This window comes from Macaca mulatta, chromosome 8, assembly GCF_049350105.2.
Source record: "Macaca mulatta isolate MMU2019108-1 chromosome 8, T2T-MMU8v2.0, whole genome shotgun sequence".
Taxonomy (NCBI): Eukaryota; Metazoa; Chordata; class Mammalia; order Primates; family Cercopithecidae; genus Macaca; species Macaca mulatta.
Window position 1 is genome coordinate 29,629,307 of NC_133413.1, and position 21,440 is coordinate 29,650,746.

Consider the following 21,440-nt stretch of genomic DNA (forward strand, 5'->3'; position numbering starts at 1 on the left):
CCAGGAGCCTTTCCCAGAGCTGAGCAATGAGGTCACCTCCAGCAACACACTTGGGGAATCACCAATGCCCTCCAGCAGCGACTACCCTCTAGCCTGAGAAGGACGTCATGATTTAAGAGGTTTGGGTTTCTGTGGGCAGAGGGTTTAAACTCTGCTTTTTCCCGGCAGTTTCTGCCCCAGGTCAAAGCTTTCCCATCAAGCAACCAACCGCCACTGGGAAATGCTCTTGCCCCACAATGTGTCAGCCCCCACTTAATCAGACACAGTGACTGACAGACAGCCTCAGCCTGGTCCGTGACTTCCCCAAGACTCTTCCTGTCAGTCCAGGGAGCTTCCTTCTCAGATGCCCCCCAAGAGGGTCCCTGCAGGGGGAACGGGGCTACTGGAGTCAGGGAGAAGCCTCTCTCCGCACATGGCAGTGGAGGAAAATGGGAGACAGGGATTCTTGATTGTGGGAAATTCAGACACTCCTAGGCTCCAAAGAAAGAGCAGATGCTCCAGGTAGAGAGCAAAGGGCAAGAGAGCTGATGATGAGCAATGGAACCCCAGGCTTTTGAGGTTGCAGCCACGTCCCCTAGTAACTGCCCTTCAATGACTACAAGGCCCCTTCACCTCCTCCTTGGCATCACACCGCATTGAGCCCTTGAAAATCCTTCCTGTGCAATGAGGATCAGCACCCCGGAAGAAAACCCTGCCCCATACCACTCCTGTGTGGATATCTGATTTGCACCCCTCAGGTGAGGGCGTTAGGTGCAAGAGGGAAAGAGGCTATCATGCTTTTCCTCTTGTTCTGAATCCCTAACCTGCAGACTGGGGTCTGCCCGTCCATGCCTTTGCAGTTTGCAAGTTGAGAGGATGGTACTGGTTACAAGGCTGGTCCTCACCAGCTCTGTGCAGGAATGGCACCGGTACATAGCATCACTTGGCAGGGAAACCCAAGCTTAAGGGAAACACCAAGAGCTGTTCCTTACTAAAAACAAGGGGAGGCTGTTCTTGACAGCTTGTTCCAATCCCCATCCCACAAGGCTTTGGCAGAGCTTTTTCTTGTAATGCCCACCCCTGCCCCCATAGCAGAGACACCCAGATGTCCACAGGGCTCATCTCTGTTCCTCTTTTCCCTGCTGCCCCAGAATTGGGGACCGTGAGCCTGAGATGGAGCAGGGACCCCTCTTAGGAGCTGCCAGGCCCCCAAACATGGAAATAAAAGAACATCTTGAGTTTCTTCAAGGGAAATTCTAGGCACCTAGCTAGCCCCAAGAAGTAAATGAGCAACTTGATAAGAAAGAAAGTAATAGTAGCTTAAAATAATAGTCAAAGAAGTTAGAGTCATCAGATGTTTGGCTTTCTGTAGAAACCAGAGAACATCTTAACATATGTCCCTGAGGTGCTTTTCAGAAACCCAGCTAGATGTTTTTCAGAAACCTAGAACCAAATGGATTTGCTGGCATGTGGACCTCGAATGAGGAGAAACTGAGGCCTGAACTCTGATTGACGGACTTGTTGTTTTTTTTTGAGACAAGGTCTGGCTCTGTCACCCAGATTGGAGTGCAGTGGTGTGATCTCAGCTCACTACAACCTCCGTCCACCAGGCTCAAGCCATCCTCCCCTGCCTCAGCCTCCCAAGTAGCTGGGACTACAGGGTGCGTGCTGCCATGCCCAGCTAATGACTATGTTCTTTATTCTTTATTCTCCACTGCCATAGAATAAAGGGAAATTCCAGGCACCTAGCTATCTCTGAGGACCTGGAGGAAGTCACGTCCACTGGTCAGACCTTAACATTTCTTTCTGCTGAACCCAAGATTTTAGACAAAATTTCCCTTCCCTAACCGATTGCAAATCAGAAAGTCTTTGAAGCCATGTATGACCTGTAAGCCCTTGCTTCCAGATTTCCCACCTTTTTAGGCCAAACCAATGTATAACATCCATGTATTGATTTACAAATTTGCCTGTAACTTCTGCTTTCCTGAAATTTACCCCTGCCTTTAAACAGCCTTGCTTGTAAGCCATCCAGGAAGTTGAGTCTTAAGCGTGAGCTACCAGATTCTCTTTGCTTGGTGCCCTGCAAATAAACACCATGCTTCCTCCCACTGCACAATTTCAGTACGGATGTTTGGCTTTACCACTCCAGGCAAGAAGATCCCACTTCGGTTTGGTTACAAGCCCCATCAACACCCTGTGACCAAGGTTCTCCCCTTTGATACGGAGAAGCGGAAAGAGAAAAGTGCTGTCACCTCAAAGCCCAGACCAGAGCGTCCCTGCCTGGTTTCACTGTGTAACCGTAGGGGAGGAAAGTGGTTTGAGGGAACATAGGGCAGGAGACTGGCTCCTGGCTGGGTAGCCTCCTTGCTGTCTCCCAGATCAAGGGGCTCATTGTTTCACCCCACAAGTTTTCTGGAGTGTCAGTTCCAGCCTCGGCTTGGAGCTCTCTGCCTCACTGCAGCCCCAGACCACAGCACCTGCCTCCCCATTCCTTGGCCTGTTGTACTGAGCCTGCCCTTCACCCAGGTCACCCCTGGGACCAACCCCATGGTCCTCAGCCACGCTCCTGCTACAGGCCCCAAATCTCTCAAAGCTTGAGCTTGTTCCCCAGTAAAGAGGGTACAGCTGAGGCACAGATGAGGCCAGGTCATGGAGAAGATCAAGGCATGGGTCTGGACAAGGAATCTTAGCATTTTCTCAGGATATCACTAGGAACAACTTCCATTAGCTTAGTTGTCAGCAACAGATGTCCCATTACTTAGTGCTTGGGGCGATTTTTAGGTAATTGTGACACCATCTTTGGGCTTTTCCAATAATCACAAATGATGGTGAAGCATAGCATTTGCCAGCTGGTAGAGATTTGAAGATGACGTCGTCCACACTCTTCGCATGACACACGTGGGAGCAGAGGCCCAGAGAGGTGAAGTGCCTTACCCAAGTCATCCCACAGCTAGCAGAAGAGCCGGGGCCTGAACTTGAGACTTAATCCTCAGGCCAATTCTCCGTCTATACCCTCCTTTCTTTCCCAGAATTGTTTTTTCAGAAAATCCCTGGGCATGATCCACCAATTTGCATCACGACTTTGATGCAAGATGCCTTTTGATGGAGCAGTTATGTGAAGAAAACAATTACTTTAACCCTGGAACTGCAATGCTTCTAACTAGAATTCATAGAAACAGCTTGGTTTCTCCTGAGTCTTATGGGAGAACCAAGAAGGCAGGGTTGCCTTTGTGAAGCACAGTCATTGCTGAGTTTGCATTTGAAAATGAACATGCCAACGATTGCAGGCAGGGTAGGATAAACCAACCTTAGCTTTTGAGGAAAGTGATAATATTCACTGAAGTCCAGGGTGATTCTACTTCCCGTGCCCAGATTTGCGGCACCAAAAATGCGTTATCTGTATTAATTCTTTATGCATATTTTATCAATGTCTATGTTTATTTTTTCAATTGCACATTTATTTATCCATCCAGTTACAGGTACAGAATTACCAGCACATTCCAGGATTCTGCTAGGCGCTAAGGATGCAAGGAGAAATAAGTGTTGTCTTTGCCCTGGACTCACTCAAATGAACTCACAGTTTAAAAGAGATAAGAAAGGCCACAGAATGTCAAAGCTGGCAGAGAACTCAGGGGCTCCCTAGGCCAAAACCCTCAGTTAGAATTGAGGAAACTGAGGTTGAGAGAGAAGTCACCAGCCATTACTGAGATGCCAGATCCTTCTCTTTTGGGACCACTTCTCTTTCCGATGCTGACTACTTTCAGTAACAAACCATAATACCGAGAGAAGACAGTTTGAGGTTAAACCAGCAGGGCCCAGGGTGGAGCAGGCTGGCACTTCTAGAACCAGGTGACACCGCTCTCCATCTGTGAAGGTTACAAGCACATATACTATTTTCCCTTGGAAATAGAGACCATGTCTTGTTTGTCCATGGCCCCTTAACACTTAACATGACACGTGGCTGGCTGAGGGCCCTGAGTGCTGAATAGATGGCGTGGAGGGCAACGGGTAGATGCGTGCATGACTTTATGAGCAAGCACGATTGGAATCCCCTTCTGAATGCCTCCGGATCCCCGTACCTCCCTGGTTCCAGTCTTAACCTCCGGTGCTTCCGTGTTCAGAATGGGTGCTGTTCTCACCCACAGATCCCACCTGCTCAGGGTGGGAGGGGTGGGAAAAGTGCTGCCCCAGCACAGAGGCCACAGCTCGCTGTGCACACGGTGACTTGGGGCCTGACCCTGGATTGCATTGATTTGTGCTGCCCTTCTGTAGATCATTCTAGATCGCCGCCTTGCTAATTGATCTCTAAACGTGTATCAATCTATCCTTGGGGACGCAGAGGTATTTCACCCTGTCTCTTCTTTGGATGTGAAATGCCCCGAGGAAGTTCCAGGCTGTGCCAGCAGGTGTGGGTCTGAAGCAGGCAGCATGGTGGGTGAGGGGAGCCCAGGGTAGAGACGGGATGGGCAGGGCCAGTCCAGGCATGCTACGAGTGCTCTTGAAAGTCTGAGAGGCATCAGGACACGCTCTTCCTCATTTCCTCACTGTCACATGGGCCTCTCAGGGTTGTTGAGCGGATCAGTGACAAAGGCTCTGTAGCCAGGCTCTCCTGAACCTCAATCTCCCCTCTATAAAGACACGAGACATGTCTATATACATGTGAACAGACACTACTATAGGTTTTTGTTTTTTTTTTTTTTAGATGGAGGACTCTTGCTCTGTCATCCAGGCTGGAGCGCAGTGGCACAATCTCGGCTCACTGCAACGTTCATGTCCAGAGTTCAAGTGATTCTCCTGCCCCAGCCTCCTGAGTAGCTGGGACTACGGGTGCGCACCACCATGCCTGGCTACTTTTTGTATTTTTAGTAGAGACAGGGTCTCACCATGTTGGCCAGGTTGGTCTCGATCTCTTGACCTCATGATCTGCCCGCCTCAGCCTCCCAAAGTGCTGGGATTACAGGCGTGAGCCACCACGCCCAGCCCACTAATATAGTTTCTAACAGCTCAAGATTCCACCCCTAGGATGATCTGGCCCCCCTTAAAGTGCCTGCCTGAGAAAATGCAAGACTACCAAGAGTTTCCTGTATGTTCCAGCCAACACCTGAAGACGGGGCCCCTGTCCTCCGGCCACTGTGGGAGTGCAGAAGCCTCACTGTGATAAGCCCCAGCTATCAAACTCAGATGGGTTTTACGTGAACTAGCTCCTTTCTGCTTTTTGTAAATTTTCACTTCCCTGACTCTACTGAGTCCTCACTCTTCCCTCTCCCTAATCCCTCCTTTTCCCTTAAAATACCCGTCACCTCTGTACACATCAAGGTTGCATTCAGTTCACGCTGGACTCTTCCCTGCTGCAATAGTTATCACTGATGACAATCTGTTCTTATCGCTGTAACTAGGGTCCAGCTTTGTCTGTCTTAGACATCAGATGTGGTTAGAGCGTGGCTCTCGACAGGCTGGTCGGGTGTGTGCCATGCTCACGGCCTGTGGGCATTGCCTTCCACGTGGGAAAGACCATAAATCATTGGCCCGACTCAGAAGTTCTGTCCAAGCCTCTCTGATGAAGATTAGCAGGGCCACCTCTCCCAGGAGGCCAAACTGGGGAATACGGAGAGAGCCGAGCAGACACAGAGAGACCGAGAGGCGGGGATGGTGGAATCAATAAGCCGTGTTGGAGAAGAGGCCTCCCAGTGAAAAGCTGAGCCAAAGGGCAGTGGCCCCCAGAACGGCCTTGGATTCCGAGTGACCTTCTCAGGCCAGGATCCACAAGGCCCACCTGAACTATGGGTCCTGGTCATCCCAAATCTCCTTGCATATCCTCATTACTTGAAGTGACCCAGATGAGTCTCTGGTCCTTGGGACTGGAAAAGCTTGAGGAGGGCACCTGCGAATCCCACGCACCCATCTGAGAACTGATCAGCCGCTTGCCGCTGTGGGTCCTGGGGAAATTAGGAATTTGCACAGCGTCAAACACTGTCATGGTGATTCCTGTGGGGAGACAACTCAGGAGGGTGGGAAGAGGCAGGCTGGACTCAGGAGCAGGCTTGGAATCTGGCTCCACCATGGGCCAGAAGTGACCTCTCCACACCTCACCTCCTAAAAATGGGCATCACGGTGGCGGCTGGGAGCAACAGGGCATGTCAAGGACTTGGCACCTAGTGTGAGCTCCCACCCCTGGCCAGCTGGCAGTCCTCCCAGGAGCATGTGGGTGAGCTCCGAGGGTCCCCATGCTTGGGATGGCTTAGACACCCATGGGATGTATCCTTGAAAGACTTTTTGCACCCGTAGGAAGCAGGAACAAAAAGGCTCCCCTGAATTGAATGAGTCTCCTCCTAACTTCCTCTGTTCTCCCCAGGGCTCGGTTTCTGGCTTCTTAGCATATTAGAGGAGGCAGGACCAGGCCATCCGTGAGGCAGAAGACCAGCTCCTGCTGTCAGCAACTTTCTGTACATTGATGCAAACTGGATGTTATTCGTTAAGCAAGGCAGCTCTGGAATGGCCCAGGAGTGCAACGCTAGGGCTGCGACCACGCTTGAGCTCCTAGTGCAGACCTTAGGAATCTACTATGCAGGGATTCTCCTCTCAAAACAAACATTTCTTTGCTCTCTTTGCTTTGTAAATGTATATGTCAGACAAGCAGGGTCCCAGGCAAAGCAGGCTGGGTCTCACCCCAGATGCCCCTGAACCCCGGAGCTGGAAGGGGCCTTGGACACTGGCCTTGAACCCCTCCCTTCTACTTCAAACACACAGATCCTCTCCTCTCTGTAGCACGCCAGACAGCTGCTCATCCTGCTTCTGGGAATGGAAGGGAACCCGACAGCATCTCTGGGGAATGCATTACAGGATTTTAAAGCCAGGATCTGGTTTCACTTACTCGCCATGGCATCTCTGGACATCCCAGGGTTTTGCATCCGATTATTCCCACCTTATTTTACACTGTGTGCTTGGGGATTCATGGCTATCACTGGGGTATGAGATGGGGAATAGCCTTTTCCTTCTTTCAGTGCAACTGAGCAAGCAGTTTCATTCCTCCGCCCCCAGCAGGTTTAGGAGGACTATGTAATGGCCAGTGGCTGCCATCTCTCAGAACTGGCTTCCAGGGCTGGGGTAACCTCAGAGCTATCTACTGCCAGCAGGGCTTGGCCACACCTGGCTCAGAGCCATCTCCAAACCCAGCGACAACACAGCCAAGTTCTGGGTACTACCCAGGACGGAGTTCAAGTCGGGCATGAACAGAGGAGAGAATGATTGTCTACTGAGGTCCCACCGTGCACAGGCTGGGCACTGCGCAAAGTGCTTCGTACGTGCATTTGCTCATTTCTTCTTCACAGCAGCTCCACGAGTTAGTTATTGCAGCTCATTTAACAGAAGAGAAAACAGGCTCAGAAAGGTCAAGTAAAAATTTGCTCAGGGTCACACAGCTGCCACACGGCAGCGTCAGAGAGAAGGGCAAAGGCTTGTTATTTTCAATCCACAGAGGCGACTCTCAGGCTGAATACTTAAGACAAATATTTAATAACAGCCCTCTCCAAACATAAAGTGCTTTTCATCCATCTCACAACAGCCCTATGGGGTCTGCCGGATCCACTATTCTCAGGCTTAAGGGAATGAGTCTTAGACTGAAAGCAGTAGCTCTAGTCTTGACTGTATCTAGGAAGCACCTGGGAAGCTCTGAAACCCACCAGTGTGAGGGGCCAGTTTTGAACAATTCGTAGGTGATTTTGGTGCACAGCCAAGGCTGAGAAGCTCTGTGGGAGAGCATGGATCTGGGATCAAGCCCCGGCTACACAACTCCCTAGTTGTGGGGTCTTGTAAGGCAGAGAGACATCACCTCCTCCGGGAAGGCTTCCCTGATTGTGGCCTCAGTATGTGCTCCCCACTAATGAGAAATCCCGCACTGTGATTCCCTCTTCCGTGTCTCTCTGCACTCCCCATGGGAAGGTGCGTGAAGGCAGCCACCGTTCTACATCCTTGTGGTTCCAAATCACATCCCTGCAGCAAACAGAGAGCCTGGCACATTCCAGTGCTCAACAGATGGTGTGGAATGAATGAGCGGGGCAATGAATGGATGAATGGGACTCACAGCATTTGAGGGGCTCTAAGAAAGGAGCTGGTCACTAACTATCCCAGAACCTGCTTGGCTGTGCACCAGAAGGGACCTAAAGTCCAGGGAACTGTGCCTCTACAGAAAAGCAGAGGGAAAGCCCACCCTAAGCCTGGAAGATTGCAGCTCCTTTATGTTTGTTTTTCCTGCCTTCCAGTCCCCCTGCCAGAGCAAAACAAGAGGAAAGAAAGGAGGTCGTGGAGAATAGAAATAAACACATGGGGCTGGGAAAATAGGCTCTGATTTTCTGCAGCTGCAGAGTAGAGCCCTAGGGATAATTCGGACCATCTGCCCATTAAGGAAGTTGAACTTTCATTCTCTTGTAAAGAAAGAACTCCGCGTGCCCCCAGCCGGCCTGCGGCACAGGGGCTCTGCTGAGGCTGAGGTGACACTGCTCGGCAGGAAATGTGATCCATATGGGAAGGACGGGGGCCATCCCGAAAGCAAAAGGACTTTCTGATCAGGCTCTCCTGGAGGACATCGCTTTCAAAACGTGGTCTGGCCTGTGGGTGTGCTTTATACAATGCCATTTCCTAATGGGAATCCGCTCTTAATATGTTCCTTTACGACTCTTCAAAGCACTTTTATTAGCAGGTCTCATGGGGTCTTCGCCATCCTCCCCTAAGGTAGGTGGTGTTAGCCCCATTTTACAGGTGAGAAAGCTGAGACTCAGAGAAGGGGAGTGAGTGACTCTCTCCAGGCCACAGGACAAGGCGGTCACGCCAAGACCACACCTGGGTTTCCAGAGTGCTGTGTCTCCACTTACGGGTCACACGGAGTACTTGGGACTTTGGGTAGAAGGAGCCCCAGAACTATCTCCCGCGTTGTCACTGCCCTGAGGATGGCACTGGACTTTTAAAAACCGTGGCCTCCCCTCCTTGTCTCCCCAGCTGTGCTTCATATTCTCTGGAAACTGGGAGTTTGCTCTGATTTTGCTATTCCTGGCTACCCGGTGCTCAATAAAAAGTGTGTCTGATCAAATAATAAATGAAGAACTTTTCCTGCCCAGTCCTGAACCGGGAGCTCACCCCATCACAGTGGGAGGATGCCGTTAAGGCCCAGAAGCTCTGCTTAGAGCTGGATTTGTAGGAATTTCCTGGGTGGCGTGGGTGGACAAGTGAGTCCTATTCTTTCTGAAGCTCCTGAACCTCTCACAGGGCAGTGAGAGGTCAGAGTCAACAAGCATTTAAAACCAGAAAGAAATGCTGGAGAGCCAGCAGAAAACAGTGATGCTCTGCGCCTGTTTCATCAGGCCTGCAGCCCTCCTAGCTGCACACCCTGTGGGGAGGTGCTTCACCCTTCTTGAAGGCTCAGGTTCACGTGCCCAGGGCTAGTGGACCTTCCTGGGAGGGTTCTGCCATCCCTTCCCTGCCCTAGTTCCTATCCCGGTTCTCCTCCTCCTCTAGGTTCTAGGTCTGAGTCCCCTTTCTGGGATGATTCTCCACCTCTGCACTGTAAATCCTCAAAGGTTGGGACTGCCTTGAGAACCAGGTTTACCCCTCTCTAACTCTAGGACCTTGGGCGAGGAATGTAACCTCTCAGCATGGTTCCCTCCTCAGTTAGATGGGATGACGACATATCCTAGAGTTATTCTGAAACATGCAGGAGCTCAGTGACTGGGTAGTCGCCTCTCAATAGGGTTGAACTCAATACAACCCCTGAAGGTCATCGTGGGGGACCCAGGCACCACGGCAAGTGACTTTTCAAGCCTCTGAGTCAGCGAGAAAGCCAGCCGTATACCCCTCCTGCCACCATGGCCCCAAGACCTCCCAGGGAGGTTTACTATGGCTTCGCCTGTCTCTTTCTTCCATCTGAATTCAATAAACGTCTCCCTAAAGAAAAGAGGCTGAGATCGGGCACAGTGGCTCACGCCGGTAATGCCAGCACTTTCAGAGGCTGAGGCAGGTGGATCATGAGGTCAGGAGTTTGAGACCAGCCTGACCAACATGGTGAAACCCTGTCTCTACTAAAAGTACAAAAATTAGCCGGGCATGGTAGTGTGCACCTGTAATCCCAGCTACTCAGGAAGCTGAGGCAGGAGAATCGCTTGAACCTGGGAGTAGGAGGTTGCAGTGAACTGAGTTCGCACCACTGCACTCCAGCCTGGGTGACAGAGTGAGACTCGGTCTCAAAAAAAAAAAAAAAAGAAAAAAGAAGAGGCTGAAATCCTGCCCCAGGGGAAGTAAGTCCAACTAGATAGCTGGTCCCAAGCACCCTCCAAGGGTGGCTTCCATGTCAAAGGACAGAGGGTACCTAGGGCTGAAGTTCATGTGGTGGCAATGAGAGTTGATCCAGTGACATCAAAGGCTCCCGGGGACCTCCCGGACTCAATCCGCAGAGCCTGCAGCTGCCTTCACTCCCAGCATAACGGGAGCTCGGGGTCATGGAGATTAAGGACAATTCCTAAGTTTGTTTGAAATGTTTTCTAAATAAACAGTCAAACCACTCTTGGTTTTCATGTGCATCTCAACATAAAAACTGTTCTTTGTTCAAAACCCACATCAAAGATCTCAGCGTCATTTCTTTCACTGGTTTTCGTAGATGATTCCGTGTTCACCTTCGTCTGATGTTGGTATTACTAAGACAGTTTTCTTGCAGGGCAAATCCCCAAAACCACTGCATGTCTGCCAGGGGATTGGGGATGCCAGTCCCTAGTGGGGAGGGAAGGGCAGCACCACAGGCTCGGCTGCCTGTGTAAGCAGAGAAGTGGAGACAGAGCAGGCAACGCACATACAAAGGATAGGGATTAGGCAGCAGTCAGACTGGCCACCTCAACTTATGCGTGAAATGCCCCCACTAGATAAGGTGTCACAGCAGCCAAGCCTCCCAAGTCTCATGCACTCACCTGGCTGCTAAATCTGAACATAAACTCCACACTGCCTTGTTTATTTTCTTCCAACTAGCAGTTCTTCCCAGGCTTTGGCCCTGGTTCCTGCCTTCGGTTAGCATATATCCAGAGTACAAATATTAGTGGCCCTGTTAATGACCTCTTAGGATTCCCAGGAGGGGGATTTCATTTCTCCTTGCCTAAGCATTTTTTCCCTGCCAGGGCACGGGCCCAGCTCTCCTCTCTCTCTCTCTGGCCAGGGATGCTGAAAATACCTTTTAAAGAGATGAACCTAATGCAACAAGCTCAGCTGTCCCTGACTCGCAGGCGCCTCTGCACATCCTTATTTTACCACCTGACTTCTTAAAGGGGCCAAGCCTTTAATTTTTCCAGGTCCTCTTGTATGTATGTGAAGTCATCAAATCACTCACAGCATGGATGAATCAGAATTGAACTGTTTTCTGCACACAGCAGGGCAGAAGCTCCCACGGAAGGGGTCACTGGGAGCTTTCAGGAAGAGTCACTTGATGTGTTTTTGGAAGGCTTAAGATGGGATCTTGGCAAACCAGAATGTCTGGAAGGCCAGATCTCATCCTCTGCACAGAACAGGGGAAAAAAGAGGAAATTGTGGCTGGAGAGGCTAAGCGACTAGCCTCAGGGCCACATAGCCAGTGAGGTGAAAAAAGGACTTGGATTTAAGGTTTGCTACTGTGACACTGATATAATAAGAAGTATTTGGTCTTCATCTCCAGCTCCCAGCCAGAGCTCCTAGAACTCTTGTAACTTCTTAAGTGATAAGAGTGACATAAGCGTCTCTTGTGACAATCTGCTTTTTGTCCCTACTCCTGAAATAGTTCTGGAGCATCTTTTTAAAATTCATAATAAACCCCTTCCAACCATACCTGAGTTTGGGTGGGATCGAAGGATAGGGGTGCTGGTTGCCAGGGAAATCAACCACGTGACTAGAAGGTTGGCCCATTCAGCCCTACTTGGAAGTGGAGAGGGGCTGAAGATTGAATTCAAGTAACAATGGCCAGTGATTTAATCAGTCATGCTTATGTAATGAAACCCCCATAAAACCCAAAAGGACAGGGTTCAGAGAGGTGCGGTGGGAACACATCGAGGTACCTGGAGGGCGGCATGCCCAGGGAGGGCAGGGAAGCTCTGCGCCCCATCCCCATACCTTGCCCTCTGCATCTCTCCCATCCCTCTGTTCCTGAATTGTGTCCTTTATAATAAACTCATGAACCTAACTTTTCCTGAGTTCTGTGAGTTGGGTTCTAGCAAATAATCAAACCAAAGGAGGGGGTCTAAAGGGAATCTCCGACTTCCAGTCGATTGCTTAGAACTTCTGGAAGCTTGGATGTGAGATTTCATCTGAAGTCAGGGGCAGCCTGTGGGACTGAGCCCTTACCCTGTGGGGGTCTTCGCTAACTCCAGGTAGACTATGTCAGAATGGAATTGAATGGCGGGACACCCGGCTGGGGTTGGGGCATTTGGTCAGTGTGCAAAACGCCTGCACAGTTGGGGTCAACCGCTTGGGAGTGAGCAGGGGAAATGAATCTTCCTTTTCGTTGCTCCACACCAGCGCTGCTCCTACAGAACTGCATACAGTTGGGGTCGCATCTCCTCAAGAAATGTTTCTGAAAAACAGGATTTGCTCAAAGTGGAAGTGCAGACGAGAAGGAGCAGGAGCAGAAGAGAAACTTGGATTTGGAATGTGGCCTTTCCAGGGAGGAAGGGTCTGTCTACCACGCACCAGGGATTGGTCCCGTGCAAAGGGCCATCAGGGACAGCCGAGGCTCTGCCATTACAATCCTGTGGATGGCTTGCTAGTGCCCAGAAGCTCAAGCCTAAACTCCTGACCACTGCGAGGCCCTTGGTTATCCCCACGTTCCTTTCCAGCCTTATTTTTTGTCTCTTACATCCCAAACCCTTGCCATGCTGTACTATTCGGGAGGATCAGACAATGCTATGCTGTTTCAAGCATGGTTCTCTTTACCTGGGACACCTTCAACTTCCACATCCACCTGGTGGACAGGAACTTACTCTTTAAGACTTGGGTCAGCTGGGCGCGGTAGCTCATGCCTGTAATCCCAGTACTTTGAGAGGCCGAGGCAGGCGGATCGCCTGCAGTCAGGAGTTTAAGACCAGCCTGGCCAACATGGTAAAAACCCATTTCTACTAAAAATACAAAAATTAGCCAGGCGTGGTGGCATGCGCCTGTAATCCCAGCTACTCTGGAGGCTGAGGTAGGAGGGTCGCTTGAACGCAGGAGGCGGAGGTTGCAGTGAGCCGAGATCATGCCACTGCATTCCAGCCTGGGTGACAGAGCGAGACTCCATCTAAAAAAAAAAAACCCAAAAATGAAAAACAAGGTGCAGTCACTGTGCCGCTCCATGCCTGAGATAAGGCGAACTTTTGGTGCTCCCTTGTCCTAAACAGATTCCCCTGGGCACCTGGTACAGCAAACTCTAGGCACAGGGATGGGAGAAGGGAGTCCAAGGACTCCAGAGGACTCTTCCTCTTTGATTGTAAAACAGGAACAGAAACATCTCAGCAGCTCTGGGGAAAACTGTTCAGAAACTTCCTCCTCCGATCATTTATTTTGAGTTTACACTGCATGCTGCGGTGCCCACTGCTCCCCTCTTCTCCAAACTCACTTCCCTGAATACTGACAACACGCACAAGGTGTTAAACATTTTTCGAGTGCTCTAAGCCATGAATGATAACCATCAACAAACTCTGGTTTAGAATTCACCCTGGTGTCATCTGCATATTTTGTTTCCATGTGAAACCAAACTGAGAAAGGTTTTTTAAACAATCCGAACTTATATCCTGCTTTAAATTCATGCTGTGGGACTTAAAAAGACTGAATTCTTCACCCACCCCTTAGTTGCGAAAATACTATTTATTTTTCCTGCAAATGGACCATCTACTCGGGTAAAACAAATGTATTTCTCTCTTGAGATGTGTATACGTAGCATTTCTTTCTTTTTTTTTTTTTTCCTGGCCAAACTCGCAAAAGCCAAACATGTCACGGAATGACTGATATCGTCCTTGACTGAAAAAAACCTTTATCTCTCATCAAGCAGAAATCAGGACATCTGGATTCTAGACCCAATTTGGCCATGACCTAGGCTGGGTGACTTTGGGGATCCCTCCCATCTCTCTGTTGCTGGTCTCTGTTCTGAAAACTGGTGGGGTGGGGTTGGGCGAGAGAGAGGAATGGGTCTGAAACCCATCCAACCCTAAAATCCTATGACTTCAGATCAAAACATGGGTAAACAATGGCAAGATTTTTGTTCTGAAAAATATTTTAATGTGGACTCAGATGGGTCCTGAGAAGCCTTCTGTGTCATGCCATCTCCCAGGGAAAACCCCCAACTTCCACGTCCCAAGTGAGGGGTGTCTGTCGTGTTTTCTCACCAGTCCCTTTTGCCCTGTCCATCCCCATCTGCTGGAACTTCAGGTCTTTGCTGCTAATGGCATGGGCTTTGGAGGTGTTTGGGAGGGTTTAAAGGCCTGGGGGTTACCAGAGGCCACCCTGGTTAGTGGCTCTTCCTGCAGGATGCTGGCTTGTGGGGGAGGGTAGCTCTCTGGTGCTGCAAACGCCTTTTTCCCACCCCGTAGATCCTACAGTGGGGCTTCCCAGGGTGCAGGGAATGACTAAGAAACCCTCAGACACGGGCACCATGTCCGTCAGAATTTCCACACTTTTCTGAAAGCTGAGCCTTGACTCTCCCCCCCAGAGTCAAGGTCTCAGGGATATGGTTAATGCCTCTGGGACTGGAATTCCCTGGAAACATAAGCAGGAGGCTGAATACAGCTTGATGTTGGTGTGGTCAGAGCAAGCTGGCAGGCGCAGGCTGTGGGAAGACACCCCGCAATGGGACAGGCACAGAGCTCAGCCCCCAATCGCGACGACTGTTCCCCTTCAGCCCCAGGTTCCTTAAATCTGCATCTGGAGCTACCAGTGAAAGAGGGGATTACTTGGGGGTTTAAGGAGCCCGGCCCTACTGCCCAAGACCAGGGGCCGTAGCTCCCATCCCAGGGTCGGGAAGTCAGGGACTGGGGATTGTGTTCAGCCTCGGCCCCGGCCTAAGGACGTTAGGAAGTCCGTCCTTCCCTACAGGCCTCTGAAAATGGAACATGGAGGCTGGCCTGCCAGTGTCTTTGTTCTACGAATCCTCTGGGTCTCCCAGGGTCCTCCGCATGTTGTGTAGAGCTTCCTGTCCACAGAGCTGTCTCTGCTCAGCCCCTTCGCCTCCCAGTTTCACTGTCCCTGGAGACCACTGGGGTTGGGGGTCTTGTCAGAGAGCAGGGAAGAAAAGCTCAGCACTTCGTGCAAGCTTAGGCTCTGGGTTCTGTCTGAGTGCTGGGCGGCAGCGAGGGTGTAGCTCTTCAAGGCAGGAAAGAAAGCCTCAGTCCCTGAGGGGAGGCCGTCCAGAGCTGATGTCACCTCTTGCTGTGCAGTCAAGAGGCTCCAGGGCCAAGTGGATGGAGTGCCCTCCCCCTACACCTCCCCACCCATTGCCAGGGAGCCCTGCACCCCTGTGGCTCTGGCTCTCACCTCCCCGCACCGTGCTCTGACCTCAGGGCCCAATGCCAGTGCAGAGCCCACCAGCCTGGCCCACAGGAGCAAGGTGAATAGAGACCACACATCCTCCGCAGCACGGGAACGCCCTGCTGGCTCCACCTCCTCGCTGCTCTCTCAAGTCTGCTGCAAGAAGAGCCGCCAGAGAATTCCTGACAAGAGCCCCTCTGGCATGCGGGCAGCGTTTCTGATCTCAAAGGCCATCTTTCCACACAGTTCCTCCCTTCCTGCCCACCCCCATCAGGAGTTGTTTATTTCTCAGAACTAAATGCCACGATCCTTCTCAGCTACCTTGGCAGCATTCTGTCAGAAACCAGTCAACAAACAGAGCAGGGAAAAACAGCACCCCGAAGATGACATTCAGGACCCAGCCCTTTAGACAAAAGGGATCAGATCGGGTCTACTAGATGGCCCCATTCAGTCAGACACACCCAGTTAAGCAGCCCTTGAAAGGGACTCTAGAGAATGCTAGAAGAACTGTGAAGCTCACAGATGGCCTCATGGACTTTAGCACTTCAGGTGGGGTGAGTGTGGGAGGTCCAGAATCAGCCTGGGCACTCGCTTTACTGCGGGCAAGTCCATCACTTTTGAGGACAAGGTGCTGTCACCTGCCTTGCTCCTATTTGATCCTGAATCATGCCTCAGGGAGGGGAGGGCAGAGAGGAAGCAGGGGCAAGTTTAAGTGTCGGGGGCATTGGGGAGGCCTCTTTTTGGGAGTGAGGTCTCCTTCTGGTCCTGCACAGCTGTGACGAAAGGGCCTGCTGCGCCATACCACCCTGAGTGTGCTTGATCTCATCTGAAGGACCTACCGAGGCCAAGGAAGCATGACAATGACAGACCATTCAGCTGTAGTTTACATCTCAGCTGACAGGAGCAACTGAAGAGACGGCAGTTGAAGCGTCTGATGTGTACTGCATGGCCAGGAATAATCCTGCAATGATCTGGAGGATGAGGCAGGCACCAAGAAGTAAGCCAAAGTTTCATCATATAAAAATGTTAGATGGTGTGGGAAGATCAATGAATGAGTAATTAATAATTTTTATTAGCGGGTGTGTTTTGCGGGTCTTGGCCATTAGTGTTCTTACAGTTGAAGTATAACAATAATTTTTCATGTCATTAGTCATGGTTATAGTCCTTGTGGGAATAATGGCACATGCTATATTTTTATTAAGTGTCCTTTTGGTTGTAGGGTTTGTAGGTTTCTCTTCGAAACCTTCTATTTATGGAGGCCTATGGCTAATGATTAGTGGTGCTGTGGGTTGTGGTGCTGTGGGTTGTGGTGCTGTGGGTTGTGGTATTGTGTTGAATTTCGATGGGGCTTTCGTGGGGCTGACAGTCTTCTTCATTTATTTGGGTGTCATGAGACCCCTTTCTATGCCCAGCTTGTGACTCTGCAGTGGCCCCAGTCCCTGAGTTTCCGGGGGGGGAAACTAGAACACAGAGACTCTTCCCCAGGCCCCATCCTCCCAGAGCCAAGACCGGAGCCCAGATGCCAGAGGCAGTGATACTCTGCTCGCGCCCTCGCATGGGACAGAGCCAACTTACACCACATGCTGGGTTTGGGGATTTTTCTTTTGCTCCTTTTTCAACTTGGCTGGGAGACTGCTCATTCTTCTCTGGCAAGTCTCCAAGATTCTACATGTAGCACTTTGTGGGGAAAAGTAAACCCTAGAAGAGTGGCACAACTAAATAAGCTGATTCCCTTGTCAACATTCTAGCAAGGACTGCATCAGAAAGAACCGGGTGGTCTGCCAGATCGTGAGCTCTCCAGCGTCACTCCTCCATCAGTGGCAAACGGGGAAAACAAAGGCGATGCCACTTTGTCTCCGCACCTTTCCCTGTGTAACACCCAGGGAGGGGAGGCCTTTAACAAGGTCAATAGCTGAATTTGTGCAAGCACCTCCGATGATTTTGGGAAGCGTGTCTGAGTGGGTGTATTACACAGAATAATAATCACAAACAGGTACTGAGTCCTCGTCAGGGGTCCAGCACGATCATAAGCACTGTACACAGATTAACTCATTCAATTCTCACAACGACCTTATGAAGTAAGGACTCCTGTTATCACCATTTTACAGATGAGAACACTGAGGCACAGAGATTATACCCAGCTGGGCTAGTGAGCGGCCAGGGGAAGCCTCCAGATCCATGCACACAATCACCAGGTTTATGACACCTCGAGAAATGAGGCCAGTGCCCCTGGGGTCTATCAGCATCTCTTGCTAGACCAACAGAGCCCTAAAAAAGGTAGGGAGCCTCCTTTAACACTTGAACCCCAGCCATGGCTCCAGCCTCTGAACCTCCAAATTCATAGAGCTACTCGGGAGACAGCTAGCCCTGTGCCAACACCGTATCCCGGGACCCCAACAACATGTCCTTACTGGCATCCCCGGCTCTGTCTCCTTTCTCTCCTTTCTCTCCTTTTGGGCCTCGCTCACCTAAAACAGAGAAGGAAAACTGGCATTAGAAATGGAAACAAATCCTAATTGTGAATAAAATGTTACCTGCAGGAGACTGATGAACTCGAGACCAGAGAAACCCTCAGGCGGGAGCCAGCAGCAACTGGAGAGCCCAGCAGGCAGGAGAAGAGGGCAGCCAATTCTGCCATCTGCCCTGGGTACCCCGAGAAGGACGAGGCACGGGTGAGAAAATCCCACCCCTTCGTAAAGAACCAAAGAGCAGCCTCTACCAGCACAGCCTCAAAGAGCACATGGAATTTTGCAGGAAGAAGACAAGTCAAAGATACTCCTATTAAACACCCAGGGTTTTAGAAGTCCACATCCAAGTTTGTTCTAATGAGCCCAGGGGAAAACAAGGGAGAGGGGGCTTTAGTTAAATAAGGGGAGAGGCGGGTTCTATGTCAAGCAGGTTTTCTTGTGGGAGACACCATAAAACGTTAAGTGTGAGATACCAGGGAACTGTGGCATTTCCTTCCCAGGATATGGCTAAAGGAGATAGATAAAAGAGGATATGACCTCTTTGGCCAGCTGGCATCTCCCTCTACAAAGAAGTAGAAAATCCTGGCACCACTCGCTGGACATTAAAATGACAAGGGACTTCAATTCCAAGGACCTCCAGAAAGACATCTGCAAATCAAAAGCCCATGGGCATGCTGTCTGGTGAAAAAAGAAAGCCAGCAAATTCCAGGGGAGAATGCCCAGGATGATCTAAGACTTGAAAAAAAAAAAAAAAAAAAAAGGCAGCCATATACATATATAGGAATGTGCTCAGAAAACTATCTGGCAGGGTATGCTCCAAAGCATTGACAGTAGTTATTCTAAAGAATAAGGGCTGGGGGAACTGAGAGGTGGAGACTTTTTGCTTTATGAACTTCTGTGTTGTCTAATTTGTTTTGTTTTTTTAATTTTTAATTTATTTATTTTTGAGACAAGGTCTCACTCTGTTACCCAGGCCCAGCCTGGAGTACAGTGGTGCAATCTGAGCTCACTGCAACCTCCACTTCCCGGGTTCAAGTGATTCTCCTGCCTCAGTTTCCCAAGTAGCTGGGATCACAGGTGTGCACCGCCATGCCCAGTTAATTTTTGTATTTTTGGTAGAGACAGGGTTTCGCCATATTGGCCAGGATGGTCTTGAACTCCTGGTCTCAAGTGATCCGCCTGCCTTAGCCTCCCAAAGCGCTGGGATTACAGGCATGAGTCACCTTGCCCAGTCTCTAATTTTATTTTCAACAAGCATGTGCTGCTTTTACAATCTGTTTTAAAATCAACTTTTTAAAATGGGATCATAAAAGAAAGGAAAACCTCAGCCTGTTTCATCACCGACCAGAAAGTAAAATAAAATTTATCAGTGATCCAAGATCAAGAGATCACCCTAGGCACGGGGTGGGAATGATTAGTAGTACTTTTTTCTTAGTTTTCATTTTAACAAGTGAGGAGTAGAAAGCCTGGGGAAAGAGCATCAGATGTCCTCATCTTCTGCAGTGATGCTAGAAGGTTTAGACAATCTTGAAGCGAGCATGAAAAGACATGTAAAAGTAGGTTCCCCTAAAAATAAACAAGGGGACTGCATACAGGAAGAAGGGCAAATCAGAAAGAACATTTTTGGCACTGTAAATCTGAGAACTGAATTAAAGTTGTAAATCCTGGGGGAATAGAAGAGTATAGAGAAGCTCAGGAGTCTGGCAGGACTGGGGGAGGAGGGCTGTCCTGGGCCTGCAGCCCTGGTGTCTGCCCTGCGGGTCACCTTGCTGGCTTTCTTTGATTACATCTCTGGGCTGCAACCTATCATAACACTCCCTTACATTTCTACAAGGACTTTAGCATTTGCACACATACATGCTTGCTCACTCCTCCTGACAGACCTGTGAAATATAGTACCATGAGGATTTCTAGATTTGTGTGTGTGTGTGTTTTGTTTTATTTTGTTTTAGAGATGAGCTCTTGCTCTGTCACCCAGGGTGGTGGCACAGTCATAGCTCACTACAGCCTCCAACTCCTGGACTCAAGAGATCCTTCCCACTCAGCCTCCCAAGTAGCTGGGACTACAGGTACGTGCCACTACACTCAGCTAATTATTTTATATTTTCTAGAGATGGAGTCTTGCTGTGTTGCCCATGCTGATCTCAAACTCTTGGGCTCAAGCAATCCTCCTGCCTGGTCCTCTCAAAATGCTGGGACTACAGGCATGAGTCACCACGCCTGGCTGAGAGTTTCTAGTTTTTAGAAGAAAAACTAAATGCTTTAACAAAATGAAGTGACTTGCACAAGGTTGCCCCACTGGTCCGTGGCACAGTGAAGATGAGAGTCCTGGTCCTCCATGCCAATGAGCACGTGCTACCTGGGACTGGTGGTGAGGCTCAGGGAAAACTGAGATTGTTATTACCTTTAAACCCACGCATGCCCATTGGTCCTGTGGCCCCCAGCTTCCCATCATCGCCCTTGGGCCCGGGCAATCCTGGGGTACCTCTTTCCCCGGGCAGACCTGGGGAGAAAACAGACAAATGGCAGAGCCTCAGATGCAGAACAGGAAGGATCCTCAGAGGTCATCGTCAGGTTCAAGGCTCAGCCTCCCCCACACATCCTCTCTTAGCCTTTGTGTCTGGTTTTTTTCTGTTAATCTAAAGATGCCGCCACAGCAGAGTCCAACAGGTCCACACGGACCCACCCCACGCACACCCTGTATCCGTCAGGCTCGGGATCCTCCCGCTAGAAAGGTCCAGTGCTGTTGTGAGTGACGGTAGGGGTGCCTATCCCTTTGGGGGTGTTCCTTTGCCCTTCAGCATGCTGGAGATTTAGAATCAGCAACACTTTTTTTTTTTTTTTTTGAGACAAAATCTCGCTCTGTCACCCAGGCTGGAGTGCAGTGGCACCATCTCAGCTCACTACAACCTTGGCCTCCCAGGTTCAGGCAATCCTCCCACCTCACCCCCCTGAGTAGCTTGGGATTACAGGCGCACGCCAGCATGCCCAGCTAATATTTGTGTTTTTAGTAGAGACAGGGTTTCACCATGTTGGCCAGGCTGGTCTCAAACTCCTGACCTCAAGTGATCTGCCTGCCTTGGCCTCCCAAAGTGTTGGAATTACAGGTGTGAGCCATCGCACCCGGTCTAGAATCAGTAAACACTTTTTTGAGCGCTTTCTGTGTGCCAGGCCCTGCTCTGGATGCTTTTCATAAAGTATCTCATTTAATCATCACAACACTGGGAGGGATTATTCTGCCTGTGTTACAAACGAGCCAATCAGAGCTCAGAGAGAGTAAGTAAACTGCCCAAGGTCACACAGCAGTGTTGGAGGCAGGATCTGAGCCCTGTTCTTGCTGAAATAAAAGTTCATGGTCAGTCAGCATCACTTCATGCTGGATCAACAGGGCTTACAGGTACTTAGGGAGGGGGGTGGGTGGAAGAAAAAATAGCTTCTCATTTTATTTAAGGAAAAAAAAGAAAAAACACAAAAAGATCCCTTCCCTTGCATACACAC

General features: G+C 50.1%; 1 protein-coding gene across 1 annotated transcript in view; it reads right to left on the reverse strand.

Moving 5' to 3' along the window:
- The window catches only part of SCARA5 (scavenger receptor class A member 5), a 121,448-nt gene that overhangs the window by 14,942 nt on the left and 85,066 nt on the right, over positions 1–21,440 (reverse strand). Inside the window, exons 6-7 of the mRNA XM_015145043.3 lie at positions 20,347–20,445; positions 17,886–17,942 (exon numbers count right to left, since the gene is read on the reverse strand). Coding sequence (XP_015000529.1) covers positions 17,886–17,942; positions 20,347–20,445 — 156 coding nt within the window. The remainder of the gene's footprint in view (positions 1–17,885; positions 17,943–20,346; positions 20,446–21,440) is intronic.